Source organism: Hetaerina americana, unplaced genomic scaffold, assembly GCF_022747635.1.
Source record: "Hetaerina americana unplaced genomic scaffold, ioHetAmer1.1.p SCAF_4, whole genome shotgun sequence".
NCBI lineage: Eukaryota > Metazoa > Arthropoda > Insecta > Odonata > Calopterygidae > Hetaerina > Hetaerina americana.
Window position 1 is genome coordinate 48,186,734 of NW_027286985.1, and position 13,570 is coordinate 48,200,303.

At 40.5% G+C, this 13,570-nt stretch overlaps 1 protein-coding gene across 1 annotated transcript in view; it reads right to left on the reverse strand.

Moving 5' to 3' along the window:
- TrpA1 (Transient receptor potential cation channel A1) overlaps positions 1 to 13,570 on the reverse strand; it is a 68,707-nt gene that overhangs the window by 37,285 nt on the left and 17,852 nt on the right. Inside the window, exons 3-6 of the mRNA XM_071590253.1 lie at positions 5,408 to 5,564; positions 4,853 to 4,943; positions 4,139 to 4,334; positions 1,087 to 1,296 (exon numbers count right to left, since the gene is read on the reverse strand). Of these exons, the coding sequence (XP_071446354.1) occupies positions 1,087 to 1,296; positions 4,139 to 4,334; positions 4,853 to 4,943; positions 5,408 to 5,564 (654 nt within the window). The remainder of the gene's footprint in view (positions 1 to 1,086; positions 1,297 to 4,138; positions 4,335 to 4,852; positions 4,944 to 5,407; positions 5,565 to 13,570) is intronic.

A 13,570-nucleotide genomic window follows, 5' to 3' on the forward strand; every position in this document is an offset into this window, starting at 1 on the left:
TTTTGCTATCTAACTTGTGTTAAATGGTGATGGATTTCAGAAATTAAGGAGCCTAAGAACGGAAATAGGATTGTTTTTTTGAGGATGCACACATAATAGAAGTAATATTCCAAAGTTTTCTGGGAGTAAATATGCTTTCATGGTGCAACATTTAATTTTTCAAAATTCCTTTCATGGATAAGCCACCTCAAATCTATTCTCAGCTTATTTAATATCATATTTAAGTACAGGTGGCATCTGACTTTAAAATTTAATCTCACATCAGCAAAAAACAGTGAAAAATAATTAAAAATTATGTCACTCAAATGTTTTAATTTCAAATGTTTGTTACCAGCAACTTAAAATAACTGCACAAAATCAGCAAATAGAATGTCTTGATGACCCTACAATTTTTTGTACTATTGAATCAGAATTTTTTGATTCCATTTTTCTTTCCAGCCATAACACTAAAGATATTATTTGAATTGCTTGTTTTTCTTTTTTTTGATCAAAATTTCAATTATTCATCCAGTATTTACATACACAAGTGTGAGCAATCATTTGGGCATTTTGAAATTCATTGAAAGAGATGAGCTTAGAGAGGAAGGAATTTTATTAACAGAAATATTGATGCCCTATTAAAAATTCAGACTCTGAAGTAAAGTGAGTGCCACCTAAAAGTGGAAGATAACACATAATCCATCATTGAGATATTTTAATGCCATTGAAGACATTTACCACCAAAGTTATTTCTCCCGAAGTTCATGACAAAGACTTTAAAATAAGGATATTAAATAAAGCGTAAATAACCCAATAGATAATCTATTATGAAGCATCATATATTAGTGTGTTACTGAGATCACTTTATGACATTTTCGAGACACAATTGTTCCTGTGGAAGAGATTAACCTGATAAAGTGGGTTTCTGCTAAATGAAAAAATACAATATTATGTTTAACTGCATTCAGCTCCTGTTGAAACCAGTTTGGCATGAATGCCATCACAGTGAAATGCAAGTATTGCCATGTCAGCAAGAAAAAACAAATTCGCATACCAATGGGAAAAAATTATTCATAAACCAGACCCAATGTTATTTTGATTACCTACCTTAATGTCTCCACCATGCACAGCAGAATGTAACGGTACATTGCCCTCAGCATCATAGAAAGATATCATTTCTTCCCTCGTGCATCCCCTTGATTCCCCCCACTGTAAAAACACCTCCATGGTTCGGGAAGAAGCATTCTTAGCTGCCTCATGGATTGGGTAGAACCCATTGTTGCAAGGACATCTGGGAGTTGCTCCAAATTCCTTTATCTGCAATAAGATACAGGTTAAGCATTTTTCAAAAAATTTTTTTGGTATTCTATACTTTAACCAAATAACAAACCAGTCAAGGAGGTAGAGGTCTACAACCATCTAAATATCAGATTTAATGTATGAAGCGAATGGTAACTACGGCCGTATGAACATTATGGGAAGAATCAACCCCAGCCGTACTCTTACTAATGGGCAAAGGATATGTTGAGGGAAATTACCGAGGAAAGAAAAAATAAAATAAATAAATTTTTTATTACATGTGATTGGTGGGCAGCTGGCACGGAGAGAAATCTCTCATTAGCCTTGTCTGGGTGAGTGACTGATAAGGGCAAGGGTCAATGCTGTCTAGTATGTATATCTTAGCCAGAGTGTTTTTGTTGAAGTTTGAGTGCTTGAGACTAGCAAGGATCAATGCTATATAGTATATCCAAGCTAGAGAGTGCCTATATATTTTACAATATGTGATTGGCACTCTGGGCCACTGGCACAGAGATAATTCTCTCCTAAGCCCTGTATGGTGAGTGCTTGGTAAGGGCGAGGGTCAAAGCTATATAGTACACCTTAGCCAGAGAATTTTTGGCCATTATATTCTGGCTTAATCATTTTCTATTCTAACCCCCCTCTATATCATTTTATTTTTATTTGATTTGAATAATTCATTTATTTATTTTTTTATTTCCTCTGTAATTTCTCTCACCATATCCTTTGCCCATTGTAAGAGTACAACTGGGGTTGATTATTCCCAAAATATCAGATTTAATGCTGGTAACGGAGATGAATTACATCACAATACCATCATGATGGCCACATGAACATTCCAAAATTTAAAATATATAATTAATTATACATATATATATATATATATGGGTTGCGGTAGTCCAGTGGGTGGAGCGTTGGACTACTGACCGGTCCCGGGTTCGATTCCCGGGACAGGCACTCTGGGCACCTGCAGCTCCACCCAAGCTGTGTGATTTTTCGGGTACCAGGTCTTCCTGGGAAACCATAACCGGCACAGGGGAAGGAACTGGCCCTCCTACCCTGATGTGTGAATTTTCACACCCCGTATAGGGCTTAGTACTGGGTGATCTCTACCATCACCAACTAAACCGACCTTCGGGTTGATTACTGTGTTTTATATATATATATATATATATATATATATATATATATATATATATATATATATATATATATACACACATACATATATATATATTTTATACCAAAAGATCAGGAATCAGTGATAAATGGTGAGTGATAATACAGCATATTGCATAAATTAATGCAATTTTGTTTTATTTGGGAATACTGGAGGCTAATGTCACACAATCTGAACAAATTTTATTGGTTATATTTTATTTTTATTCAAAAGAAAAAATAACTTCTTCATCATAATGCAAATAGTTCTACAGAATTATATGTTGCATATCAGCTTATTATGTAATTCTTGAGCAAAAGCTTTTCAGTATTCCAAGAAAATTGCACATACAAGTACGTACTGTAATTATCTCTGTATAATTTACATTTTTTCATGTGAAATTTTCTAAGAAGTTAAAGGGTAATAAATGGTAATAAATATGCAGTGTTATCAAACTAGCTTACAGAAGATATTTTTTGTCAGCTAATATGTACGCTGGTGGAAATATTTAACTCAAAATCTCACCAGCCTCAGGGTGCAAATCCACCTGAATGCATGCATAATTAGATCATTTACATTTACAATCCTGCCTTATCTTTTAATCTATATCTGACAATTAAAAAAGCACAGTAATCAATGCAAAGGTTAGGTTGATAAGTGAGGTTGGAGCTCACCTTACTTTGCACAAAGGCATATGAAATTTGCACATTCCTGGAAGAGGGCCAGTTCCTGTGCCACCCATGGTTTTCCAGGAAGGTCTGGTACCCAAAAAATCATACAGTTAGGGTGCAGCTTAAGGTGACCAGAGGTGTCATCTGGAATTGGATCCAGACCATCAGGTCAATAGCCCAACATGCTATCGACTGGACTACCATGCCCCATCTCTGGCAAATTTAACTATAAAAACATTAGCCCACCATGTGTACATTATGGATGCTTGTTTCGCCCTCTAGTTCTAGTTCAAACCAGTCGCCAAAGTCCCCATTCACTTTCATTCTTACCTTATAGTTTCATACACTGCTTTTACAGTAATAAATAATTGCTCATTCAGACCATATTCTTAAAATATTCTAAAAATTTCTTTGATCTACCCTACCACATATAATCTCCAAATTTACAAATGAACATCAAGATTCCTTTTGCACATAGGTACATGGCTTCAGTGCAAGTTGAACTGAAAACACATGACTTGCATATTCCCTGCTAGGCATAAAACACATTGTACTCCCCAGTTTTTGCACAACGTTTCCATCAGTACCCTTTTGATCAACACTTTACTAACAAATTCGCTATTTTTCTCAAGTAACAGTTCAGCATTTTTTACATTGCATCTCACATACTGGTACTTTTACTTTGCATACTGGTAGCCTCTACCCCTAGAAAAGAATGCACGCATAGTTTGGAAACACATTGTATTTTCTACATCATTGGATTGAAAACCAATCAAATTAACATTAGAATATATGGAAAATTGTGACCATACAGATGCACATAGTTTGAAATGATTGTTCAGATTAAACTTATCCCTTTTAACTGACGTGAACATTTTTTAAACAAATCCACTTTGTAAGATTATTAAGCCTAGCGCCTAATAATAATTTCAAGAAATCCTGGTTAAGGCGAATGATTTTTACACTCTGAAATTGCTGCATTGTAAACCCAATAATAAATAAAATGTAAATGTATGATTATTTAACTTACAAGAATTCTTGCGCACTCATCATGGTCATATATTGCTGCTATGTGTAAGGCAGTTCTGCCATGATCTCCCCCTAACTGAATGTTAAATTTGTCTTTGTGAAGAACCATCACCTGCAGCACTGACAGTTTGTTGAGTTCAGTAGCAAGGTGGAGGGGAGACTGCTTCTTATCATTGATAATGTTTGTGTCAACATTACTGAAATTAAGTAAGAAATACAAATATTAAGTCACAATAAACAATATAATTTCTACATTAACAATATCATTACAGAATAAATTTGTAAGAGGTAGCATGTTTCCGGCAATAATCCAAACTCAGGTTTTTGTCTGTCCCTTGGCCAAAAGGGAATAGCATGGACATTATATCTGTAAGCAGCAATACTAACTAGATTATATAGAAATCTATAATGCTTCAACCCTATCAGTCGGCCAAAAATCATCTTTTATACTTCTGCCCCTTACTCTTTTACTCATCATAAAAAATGTTCTTTCCTACCATTGATATGTGAGTTTCCAAGATTTTCATTTGCATGTTTTTTAATTCTAAAAATAATAAAAATACCTCCATAAATGTTAACTTTTGGATGGTGCAAGATATCGGATTTCAAAATTTTTTCCATGTTAATAATTCTTTGAAAGTGCAGAACAGAGATTTCACTTGTCATTGTTTTTGCTCCAGTGCTGTATGCATCACAAATAAAACACTTTACTTACCATTGGAGAAGATAATCAACTACTTCCAATGCATCATGTTCAATAGCAACATGGAGCGGAGTGTTCCCAGCATGGTCTTGGATATTGAGGTCTGTTGAATAGTTTAAAAGGGAGGGGTGGTTAATTAAGTTTAGCCAAAGAGAATTTTCAACCAGATCTCATTTTGAAGATAAATTTTAGGTATAACTCAGATTTCATCCAAATTCATGGCAAACTTGCCATACATAATTTTACTTTGCAAAAACAAAATTTACAATTCAAGTTTATGGCTTTACCGCATCTTGAGCTGATAATTCTCCAATTGTAGACCTGTATCAGTTTGCTCATGGTCACTCTTAAAGACTTCACCTTGGTGAAAGTGGGAGTGGAAAATAAATACTTTTTTGACAGAGAACAATCTGAGAAAACACTATCAGGTTTTAAAGTCAATTATACATGCATGCGTCCACACTCATCCTCAACAAAAATTTTGATCAATTAACTCCTGCATCTCCATTCATGATCAATCAAATAAACATATGCGATGACAGCACACTATTTCCTTATACTACTTACCACCACCATGTGCAGCAATGAATTGCAGAATTTGTGATTTGTTTCTAGTAGCCGCCTGGTGAGCAGCTGCCCTGCCTCTAGAGTCTTGCACCCTAAGCCTTGTGGGTTCGGCAAAATACAATCGACCAAACTCTTCTACATCACCACTCTCAGCCGCCTAGAAATGGTACAAAGAATGATTTGCTACACTCTGGTTGAATCATTTTCTAGGAGCCAGAATTTTTTGGTAAACCATAAGCATTATGTGAATAGACCTGCCTTTCAAAATGAGGGTAAAAAATAAGAAAATGTTCTACAACCATGGTTTCGGTGCAGCATGGTTTCGACCATGGCATCGAAACCATGGTCATAGAACATTAAAAGTGTGGGGAAGTGTAAAGTTTCTCTTATTTTTGTACCTTCATCATGAAGGAATTCCGCAAAGTTAAGCCTTAAACTGTTAACTCTGCCTTTCAAATATAAATTTTATTTATTTACAGCTTAAAAAAGCACAGTATGACCATCAAGTGGGTAAAGTGTTTGGCTACAGTTTGAGGGTGCTTGGTTCAAATCCAGGGGATGTCTCTGGGCACCACCAGATTTATCCATGACCTCATATCTTCCAGGGAAACCACAGAAGGCAGAGGGTAAGTCACATTCCCAACCCAAATGTGACAATTTTGCATAGCAAAGGGCTTAATATAAGAGGAGCTTGTAGGTGTGAATTTTGTAAGTCACAAACATTTTTTATTGTATAGCATTGTTGAAAAGTTTTTTGGGGAATAGTCCTCAGAAGAAATCTAACTCTTACTTTGGGTTTTAAGTAACACACCAACTAACTGAATTAATCAACAGACTGAACTTGGAGATGGTAGGCATTTAAGATATGGTGAAATCGTGCACATTCCTCAGAGTGAGCAGCTGTTAATGGTATCTAATGCAAAGTAGGATGCTAAAGCTTACGGGACCCTCCTACCAATCTGAAAAGGAATGGGGAATGACTGTGCTACCTTTTTCCAAGATGTGGTAAACATTGTAGAGGGAACATTTACTTTCAATCAGATCACCAGTAAGGTAAGTAAGGATCATCAAATACATTGATGATGCCAAACATGAAATCCTGAACAATTAATTGGACATGCATACTTGAAATGAGGGAAGTGAAGAGGGGAAGAGGTAGGATAATGGAGTGTGGGGACTACATACTCTACTGTTTAAGAAAAGATAGAAGTGGGGAGTATGGTATGAGAATATTAGGTATTTGGTAAAAAGATTGAAAGGTAAAGCAGTAAAAAAATATGTATATAAATGTCATACTGAAAGGAAAGTGTAAGGACTTCGTGGTAGTGCAAGTGTACATGCCAGTCAGTCAGCCTATAAGAATAAGGACAAAGAGAAGTGCTATATAAGAAATGATAAAAAATGAGAAGGAAGAGGCCTGTGTGGTTATGGGGAGGACATTGGAATACTGTTGTGGGATAAGGAAGTGGGAACAAAGTAGTGATAAACTAGAGGTGGCAGTAGTAGTACATAGTTAATGGGTTAGGGAAAGGTAAAAAAAAGAGGTCAGATGTTGGTTGACTCTTGCAAACAGCATGGCAACAGTGTATCAAAAAACATAAAAGAAGAAGGTACAATTGGACCTCAAGAAATGATAGAAAGATATATCAAATTGGTTATGTATGTATGTTCAATGAATAAACAAAGACAGAGGAATAGAATTAAAACAATACAAAAAGTTAATCATAAGTAGGTATTTGCTAATACCATAATCTAATGATTTCAGCTTTCCTACATTGCATTTTCATTTCTGTCTTCTCCTATGACAGAATTCCCATCCAATTCACATATTAGATGATAATTGCAGTAAACTCTTGCTTATAACGGCTATATTAGATTAGTAGAAATCCAGATCAACCAGGGTTTTGATGCCCATGACCCCATGGAACCTCAGATCATGATGTTCCCATGACTTCTAATGACTCAATATGACTTATTAGAGTGCCAAAGTGTGAGATGACCCCATTTGAATATGAAATAAACTTAATTAAATTATATACACTGCAGATTGGCACCTAAAATTAAGCCGGCAGTAAATAATAGACGAAAAATAGTAAATCATAGTAAATCTTTGGAAAAAAACAACAGTGTTGAGAGCTTAATGGAATTATCTCCGGAACTAACCATTTAAAATAGATTTTGAATGGACACATGCTATACAAAGTTACGGCTGTACAATTACTTGCCTCTCCTAACAAAACACAGCCTGAAATTGTACAATACAGTAAGTCCCTATTTAATTTTGCATACTTCATTCCATCCAACATCCCTCTTGTATTCCTGCCCCTTCTCCGTTTGCCTAACTATCGAAGTCTTCAACTTCCCACTGCCAAGCAATATGCTCTGCGTCTTTCTTTTCTGCCTTATTTGAATTTCCCTGATTAATTCCCTCTTCTCTCCCTCCATGCTCAGTACTTTATCGTTTGTTTTCAATTCTGCCCACTTCACCTTTTCCATCCTTCTCCATACCCACATTTCAATACCTTTAAACCCTCAAGAGTTCCATTTTGGTCCAAAACGCTTCCCTGATGGGTAAACAGCTCCACCTGTTTATGAAGTATTTTAATACTTAACTTGACTTTTATAATTCTTGAAAACAACATAATTTTTGTCTGGCTCTCATTAAAACTCATACCATACCCATCGACATTCATTTTTGATGATCTAGTTCAAAGAAAACTTGAAATGTGAAGTTTTTTGCCGCTCTTGGACAAGAAGTCTCTACTAAGGGTGAATTACAATAGCATCTTCTGCGAGATTGAGAGATGGAAAATATCGGGGTCGATGGAGAGCGGCGCAATGTACAACAAAATCTTGAAACAAGTTGCCCCACTAAAATCGCTACATGGCTGATTTCTCTCCAACAAAATATTTTATTACTTAAACATGGTGAGATTTTTTGGCAGGATCATACTATTAAATAACGAGGCAGCAATTATTAATCGTAATACTTTTTAGGCTAATGTGAAGCAAAGGCAAGATTGATTGAAATGAAAACTACAGGGTCCGCACAATAGATATAGGGACTAGTTCGCTGTAGCCTCAAGGGAGCGGTGGATGGGGGTCCGAACGGTCGGCTCGGTAGAGGGGTCCCCCACCACTCAGGCGCACTTTAGTTCAGTCGCCTTCGGGCATGCGTTGAGAGAGGAGGTGGATTTTTGTAACGTGTGATTGTTTGTGGTGTCGTCACGCCAGCATGGAGCGCACCATCGAGCAACGCTGCGCTGTGAAGTTTTTCGTTAAACTGGGGAAATCCGCGTCGGAGACCCTTAAACTCATTAAAGAGGCTTATGGGGACGATGCCTTGAGCCGACCTAGAGTTTTGGAGTGGCACCAAAGGCAAGGTTTAAGGAAGGCCGGGAGCTCGTCGAAGACGAGCACCGCGTCGGACTCCGGACGACCGCTCGAACCGATGCTCAGGTGGCCAAAGTAAAAAACGTTTTGGACTCTGATAGGCGTTAAATCATCGCTCTTATCAGTGAGGAGACCGTCCACACCATTGAAGCTGAGTATCTTGCGATGAGGAAAGTGTGCGCGAAGCTGGTAGCGAAAGTCTTGAGCGAGGAACAAAAACAGACAGCAGCTGCTGACGAAATTCGGCGTGGCAACATTGCCTCACCCCCATACAGCCCCGACCTCGCTCCACCTGACTTTTTCTTGTTTCCGCGAATAAAAAGGGATCTCGAAGGGACTCCATAGAGGCGGTTCAAGCGACGACGACAAAGGCTCTCAACAGTATTCCGGAAACCGACTTCCAGCGGGCTTTTGACGAGTGGCAGTCGCGCCGAACTAAGTGTATCGATGCATGAGGAATGTATTTTGAAGATTATTGAGTTATTGTAATGATAAATGCAATGAATTTTGATTTTTGGAACCAATCCCGATACTTATTGTACGGACCCTGTATCTATTTACAGAATATTTAACTTTCCGTTTCATTGTCGTCATCATGAACGGAGACTCAGGAGGAGAGGTACGTTCGCACAGCCACGGCTACCGTGCTTCCTAGTCATACAAACAGAGCAGACGAAGAGACCCTACTGAATGAATGGTGAATTATTAGTGCATTCGCCTTCGCCTGGCAGGCTGGAATGCACCTGATGCTTTCTCTCTCGGTGTAATTATCCCCAGATCAAACGCCTACAATGAGAACAGTTCGCCTCACGAAATAGGTCGGGTAAAATCTGCTCAGTTCTCACATTAGATCTTAAAATTTCGTCCATCTCCATCGCATTCTTTTTCGTTTCAGCCGCAGCCAAGAACTTCATCACGGATATAAAATGCGAAAGATGATCGAGGTGAGGAACGACATCAGGTTTGGTCGCCGATAACTGCCTCGGGGTGCAAAAAGAATAATTCCACCAGATGGTACACTTAATGACTCTTCACAACAGGAATCATATCTCTAGGGACATAGGGCAGAACAAGTGTCGCGCTTAAGCCGTAATGGTGTCAGAAGATAATGATAAAACACTTAAGAGCCTCGCTATTGAGTTGGGTACACCCTAAACCTGCGTTGTAGCTTCAGTCGGAGAGAAGATGATCCCGACTGGCTTCGGCACTCACTGCCATGACCATCAAGTTCGCTCCGAACATGAGGCAAAGGTATAAGAACGTGTTTACGACACTAACCTCTCATGCGAGGGCGTAACTCTCATTTTCGGACTTCAGAGTTGCACAACGTACGAAGGGGACTGTTAGGTCCTTCGCTAGCCAAAACGTTTCAATGTATTGAGAGATACTACCTTGATCAAAAATTTCCCGGAATTTATTCAGAAAATTAAAAATACAAGTTTATTCATCTAAATCTATATTGTCCCCTTCAAAGTAATCCCCATCGACTGCAACACACTTATGCCAGCGCTTGATCCAATCCTCGAAACATTTTTTATATTCGGTTTTCGGTATGTCCATCGGTGCTTCCTGCGATTTTTCCATTACTTCCTCTCGGCTGCTAAAACGCGTTCCCCGTAATGGTTTTTTAACTCGATTGAACAGAAAGAAGTCACAGGGAGCCAAATCAGGTGAATTCGGTGGCTGTTGGATGGTATTTGTTGCATTTTTCGTCAAAAAATTACGAATAATGATAGCACTGTGCGACGGTGCGTTATCATGGTGCAAAATCCACGAGTTTTCTGCCCACATTTCTGGTCTCTTTCGGCGAATTGCTTCACGCAAACGTCTCATAACGCCCAAATAATACTCTTTGTTTACTGTCTGGCCTTCTGGCAAAAATTCATGATGCACTACACCGTTGTAATCCATGAAAACCGTCAGCATTGCCTTCTTTTTTGACTGAAAACGACGTGGTTTTTTTGGTCTCGGCTCATTTGGTGAACGCCATTCACTTGCCTGATGTCTGGATTGCGTGTCGTACTCATAAACCCACGTCTCGTCTCCAGTAATGATCCTTTTGATGAATGTGGGATCGGATTCAGCCTCGCAAATCATGTCTTTTGCGACGTCAACACGGTCTCTTTTTTGCATGAAATTGAGGTCTTTTGCTGCTACACGACGGAAACCCAAATCATTAACCACAATGTCTTGGGCGGATCCATAGGCAATGTTCAAGTCCTCCGCTATTTCTCTGATGGTTAATTTGCGGTTATTGACCAACATTTCTTTTACTTTATCAATTTTTTCACCGACTTTCGATGTCGATGGTCTGCCACTGCGTTCATCATCTTCGATTGACTCACGACCACTTCTGAACCGCTCGTGCCACTGGTAAACGACCGTTTTTTTTAGAGAATCGTTGCCGACAACGATTTCTAACATTCCCAACGTCCAACCATGGTGAGCGACCGGCTCCTCGCCGGTCTTTTCGCTGCCCAGCATCTTCTGCTCTTCAGCGAGGGGACATTCGGACAAATTCCCGGGGATTCCCTAGGGACCGCGTTCGTGTCGTACCATTTCGGAGCTAAATGGCCCCGAAATGGCCGTTACACTTTCGCCGCTTCGCTGGCGGCTGGTCTTTCTCAATCCCTGTCGCTGCACAAGGACGTGGGTGCTTGTCCCACGGGAAGACCACGACATCGGTGATGCCGCGGACTTCCCCGTGGGAGGAGGATGCCGCTTTCCGCCGGAAGGTCCTTGCCCGCTCCTGGAGTGCGCTCTGCAGAGGTTCGATCCCGGACAGCGCCGGAAGAGACTCGTTCCCCGTGATCCACCCGATCTGGAGTGCCGCTCGGAGGTTTCTCCTGTCCGCAGCGTGCAGCTTATTCCTTGCGCCGTCGCACATCACGCCGCACCATGCGGGTGCGGCGTACGCAAGGGTTGGGCGTAACACCGCCGCGAACAGGTGCAGTCTCCTTCGCAGCGGAAGGCATGGATTACACAGGATCGGGCCGAGGTCTTGCCGCCGGGATGCTGCGATGCCGGATGCCCTCATCACATGGTGCCGCATGGAGAGACGCTTGTCGAGGACGACGCCCAGGTACAGCACCGTCTCCGCCCAGTGGACCTCCGTCGCGCCGACGAGGATTTCGCCGGGCTCCTTCGGTCCCTTGGAGAAGACGATCGCCTGGGTTTTGTCCTCATTGACTCCGAATCTCCAGCGGGAATACCAAGTGATGAGTTCGTCGACCGCCCTCTGCAGGTATCGCGCCGCCATCTGTTGCCTCGTCGATCTCGCCAGGATCGCCATGTCGTCCGCATACGATGCTACGAGGACGTTGCTCCCAAAGTCTGCCGGGATATCCGCAGAGTAGATGTTGAAGAGAAGCGGCGAGAGCAAGCTTCCCTGGGGAACACCCGCTCTAATTCGCCGCTTCTCTGATACAGCATATCCCCAGCTGACGCGGAACGATCGTCCTCGCAACCAGGATGCCGCCAGCTCCGTCCACCATCGAGGAAATCCGAAGCAATTCAGCTTCCTCAGCAGTCCCTCGTGCCACACCCGATCGAACGCCTTGCTGACGTCAAAGAAGGCGCCGACGGTGGAATGCCGTCGGTTGAAACCTTCAGTGACGAAGTTCAGCAGGCGCGCGACCTGCACCACTAAATCCGTTTTTTACGCAAAATTTAATACAAGTTCGTTGTTGCAAATTTAAATCCATTTCTGCAATTGTAAAAAATCGCCAACACACACAGAGATAGATGTACTCTTGGCTACGTAACTTTTGCAAATGTCAAGTTATGACACTAAGATTTAAAGGGAATATCAACAACAGATGTACCAATTTAACAAAAAAAACAGAACTCAAATCGGAACGATGGGAGCGCCACACGGTGGTTATTCCGGGAACTTTTTGATCAAGGTAGTATATCCATGTGTGGGTTCATCGGTGTGCTTCTTGGGCGAGGTCTTCTGCTCTTTTATTCGAGCCTGCGGACAGGATGGAGGTGTCGCATACTTTTCCATGGGGACAAAAGTCCAAATTCATACGGAGTACATCCGCTGTCATTTATGCCTCCTGGAATGTAAACGTTCTTTCCCTACTCTTGTAAGAGATGCACAAGACGCAACAGGGGTCTGTGATGCGAAACAATGCACGCTTTATCCAGAGCTACTCCCCGTTAAGAGACTGAACTAATGAGCCCTATATAAACTATATTTCAAAGAACATTTTCGATGCTTTGCTTGTTTTGCCATGACCAAGTGCTTACGACCCACAGAGGCCAGTTGAGGCTGGCTTTACTAGAATTGTCCTCAACGAAACTGGACTGCGTTCAAGCCGGTATGCAGACTACTATTAGTCGGCCAAAACCATCACCAGGTACGCCATGAAGACACTGGTAGTCCGCATTTCAAGAGAAGGGAATAGTATTTTTAACATAAAACAAAAATATTTTTAATATCATTTTAATATTTTTCATCTCTTTTTGAAGCTGAAAACTAAGTTGCACTTTTCTTCCTTGTAGGAGTGAACTAAGTAGTTCTAATATCTTCCCTCAGGATATAAGGAATGCCTCTAAAGTAGTATGATTTATTTTTTCCGGATAGACGGACGGACAGGCGGCGGTTTTCTGGCGGGGTTCGAGGGAGGGAAATCTCAGGAAAGGTGACAGTTGGCTCACAGCCTTTGCAGAGTGCGGATCGTTCGTTTGCGAAACCTATATTACGTAAAATTTCAATGAACTGCGAGAGATGCCTTAACAAGAGTAACTTAAAGAGAGTAACTT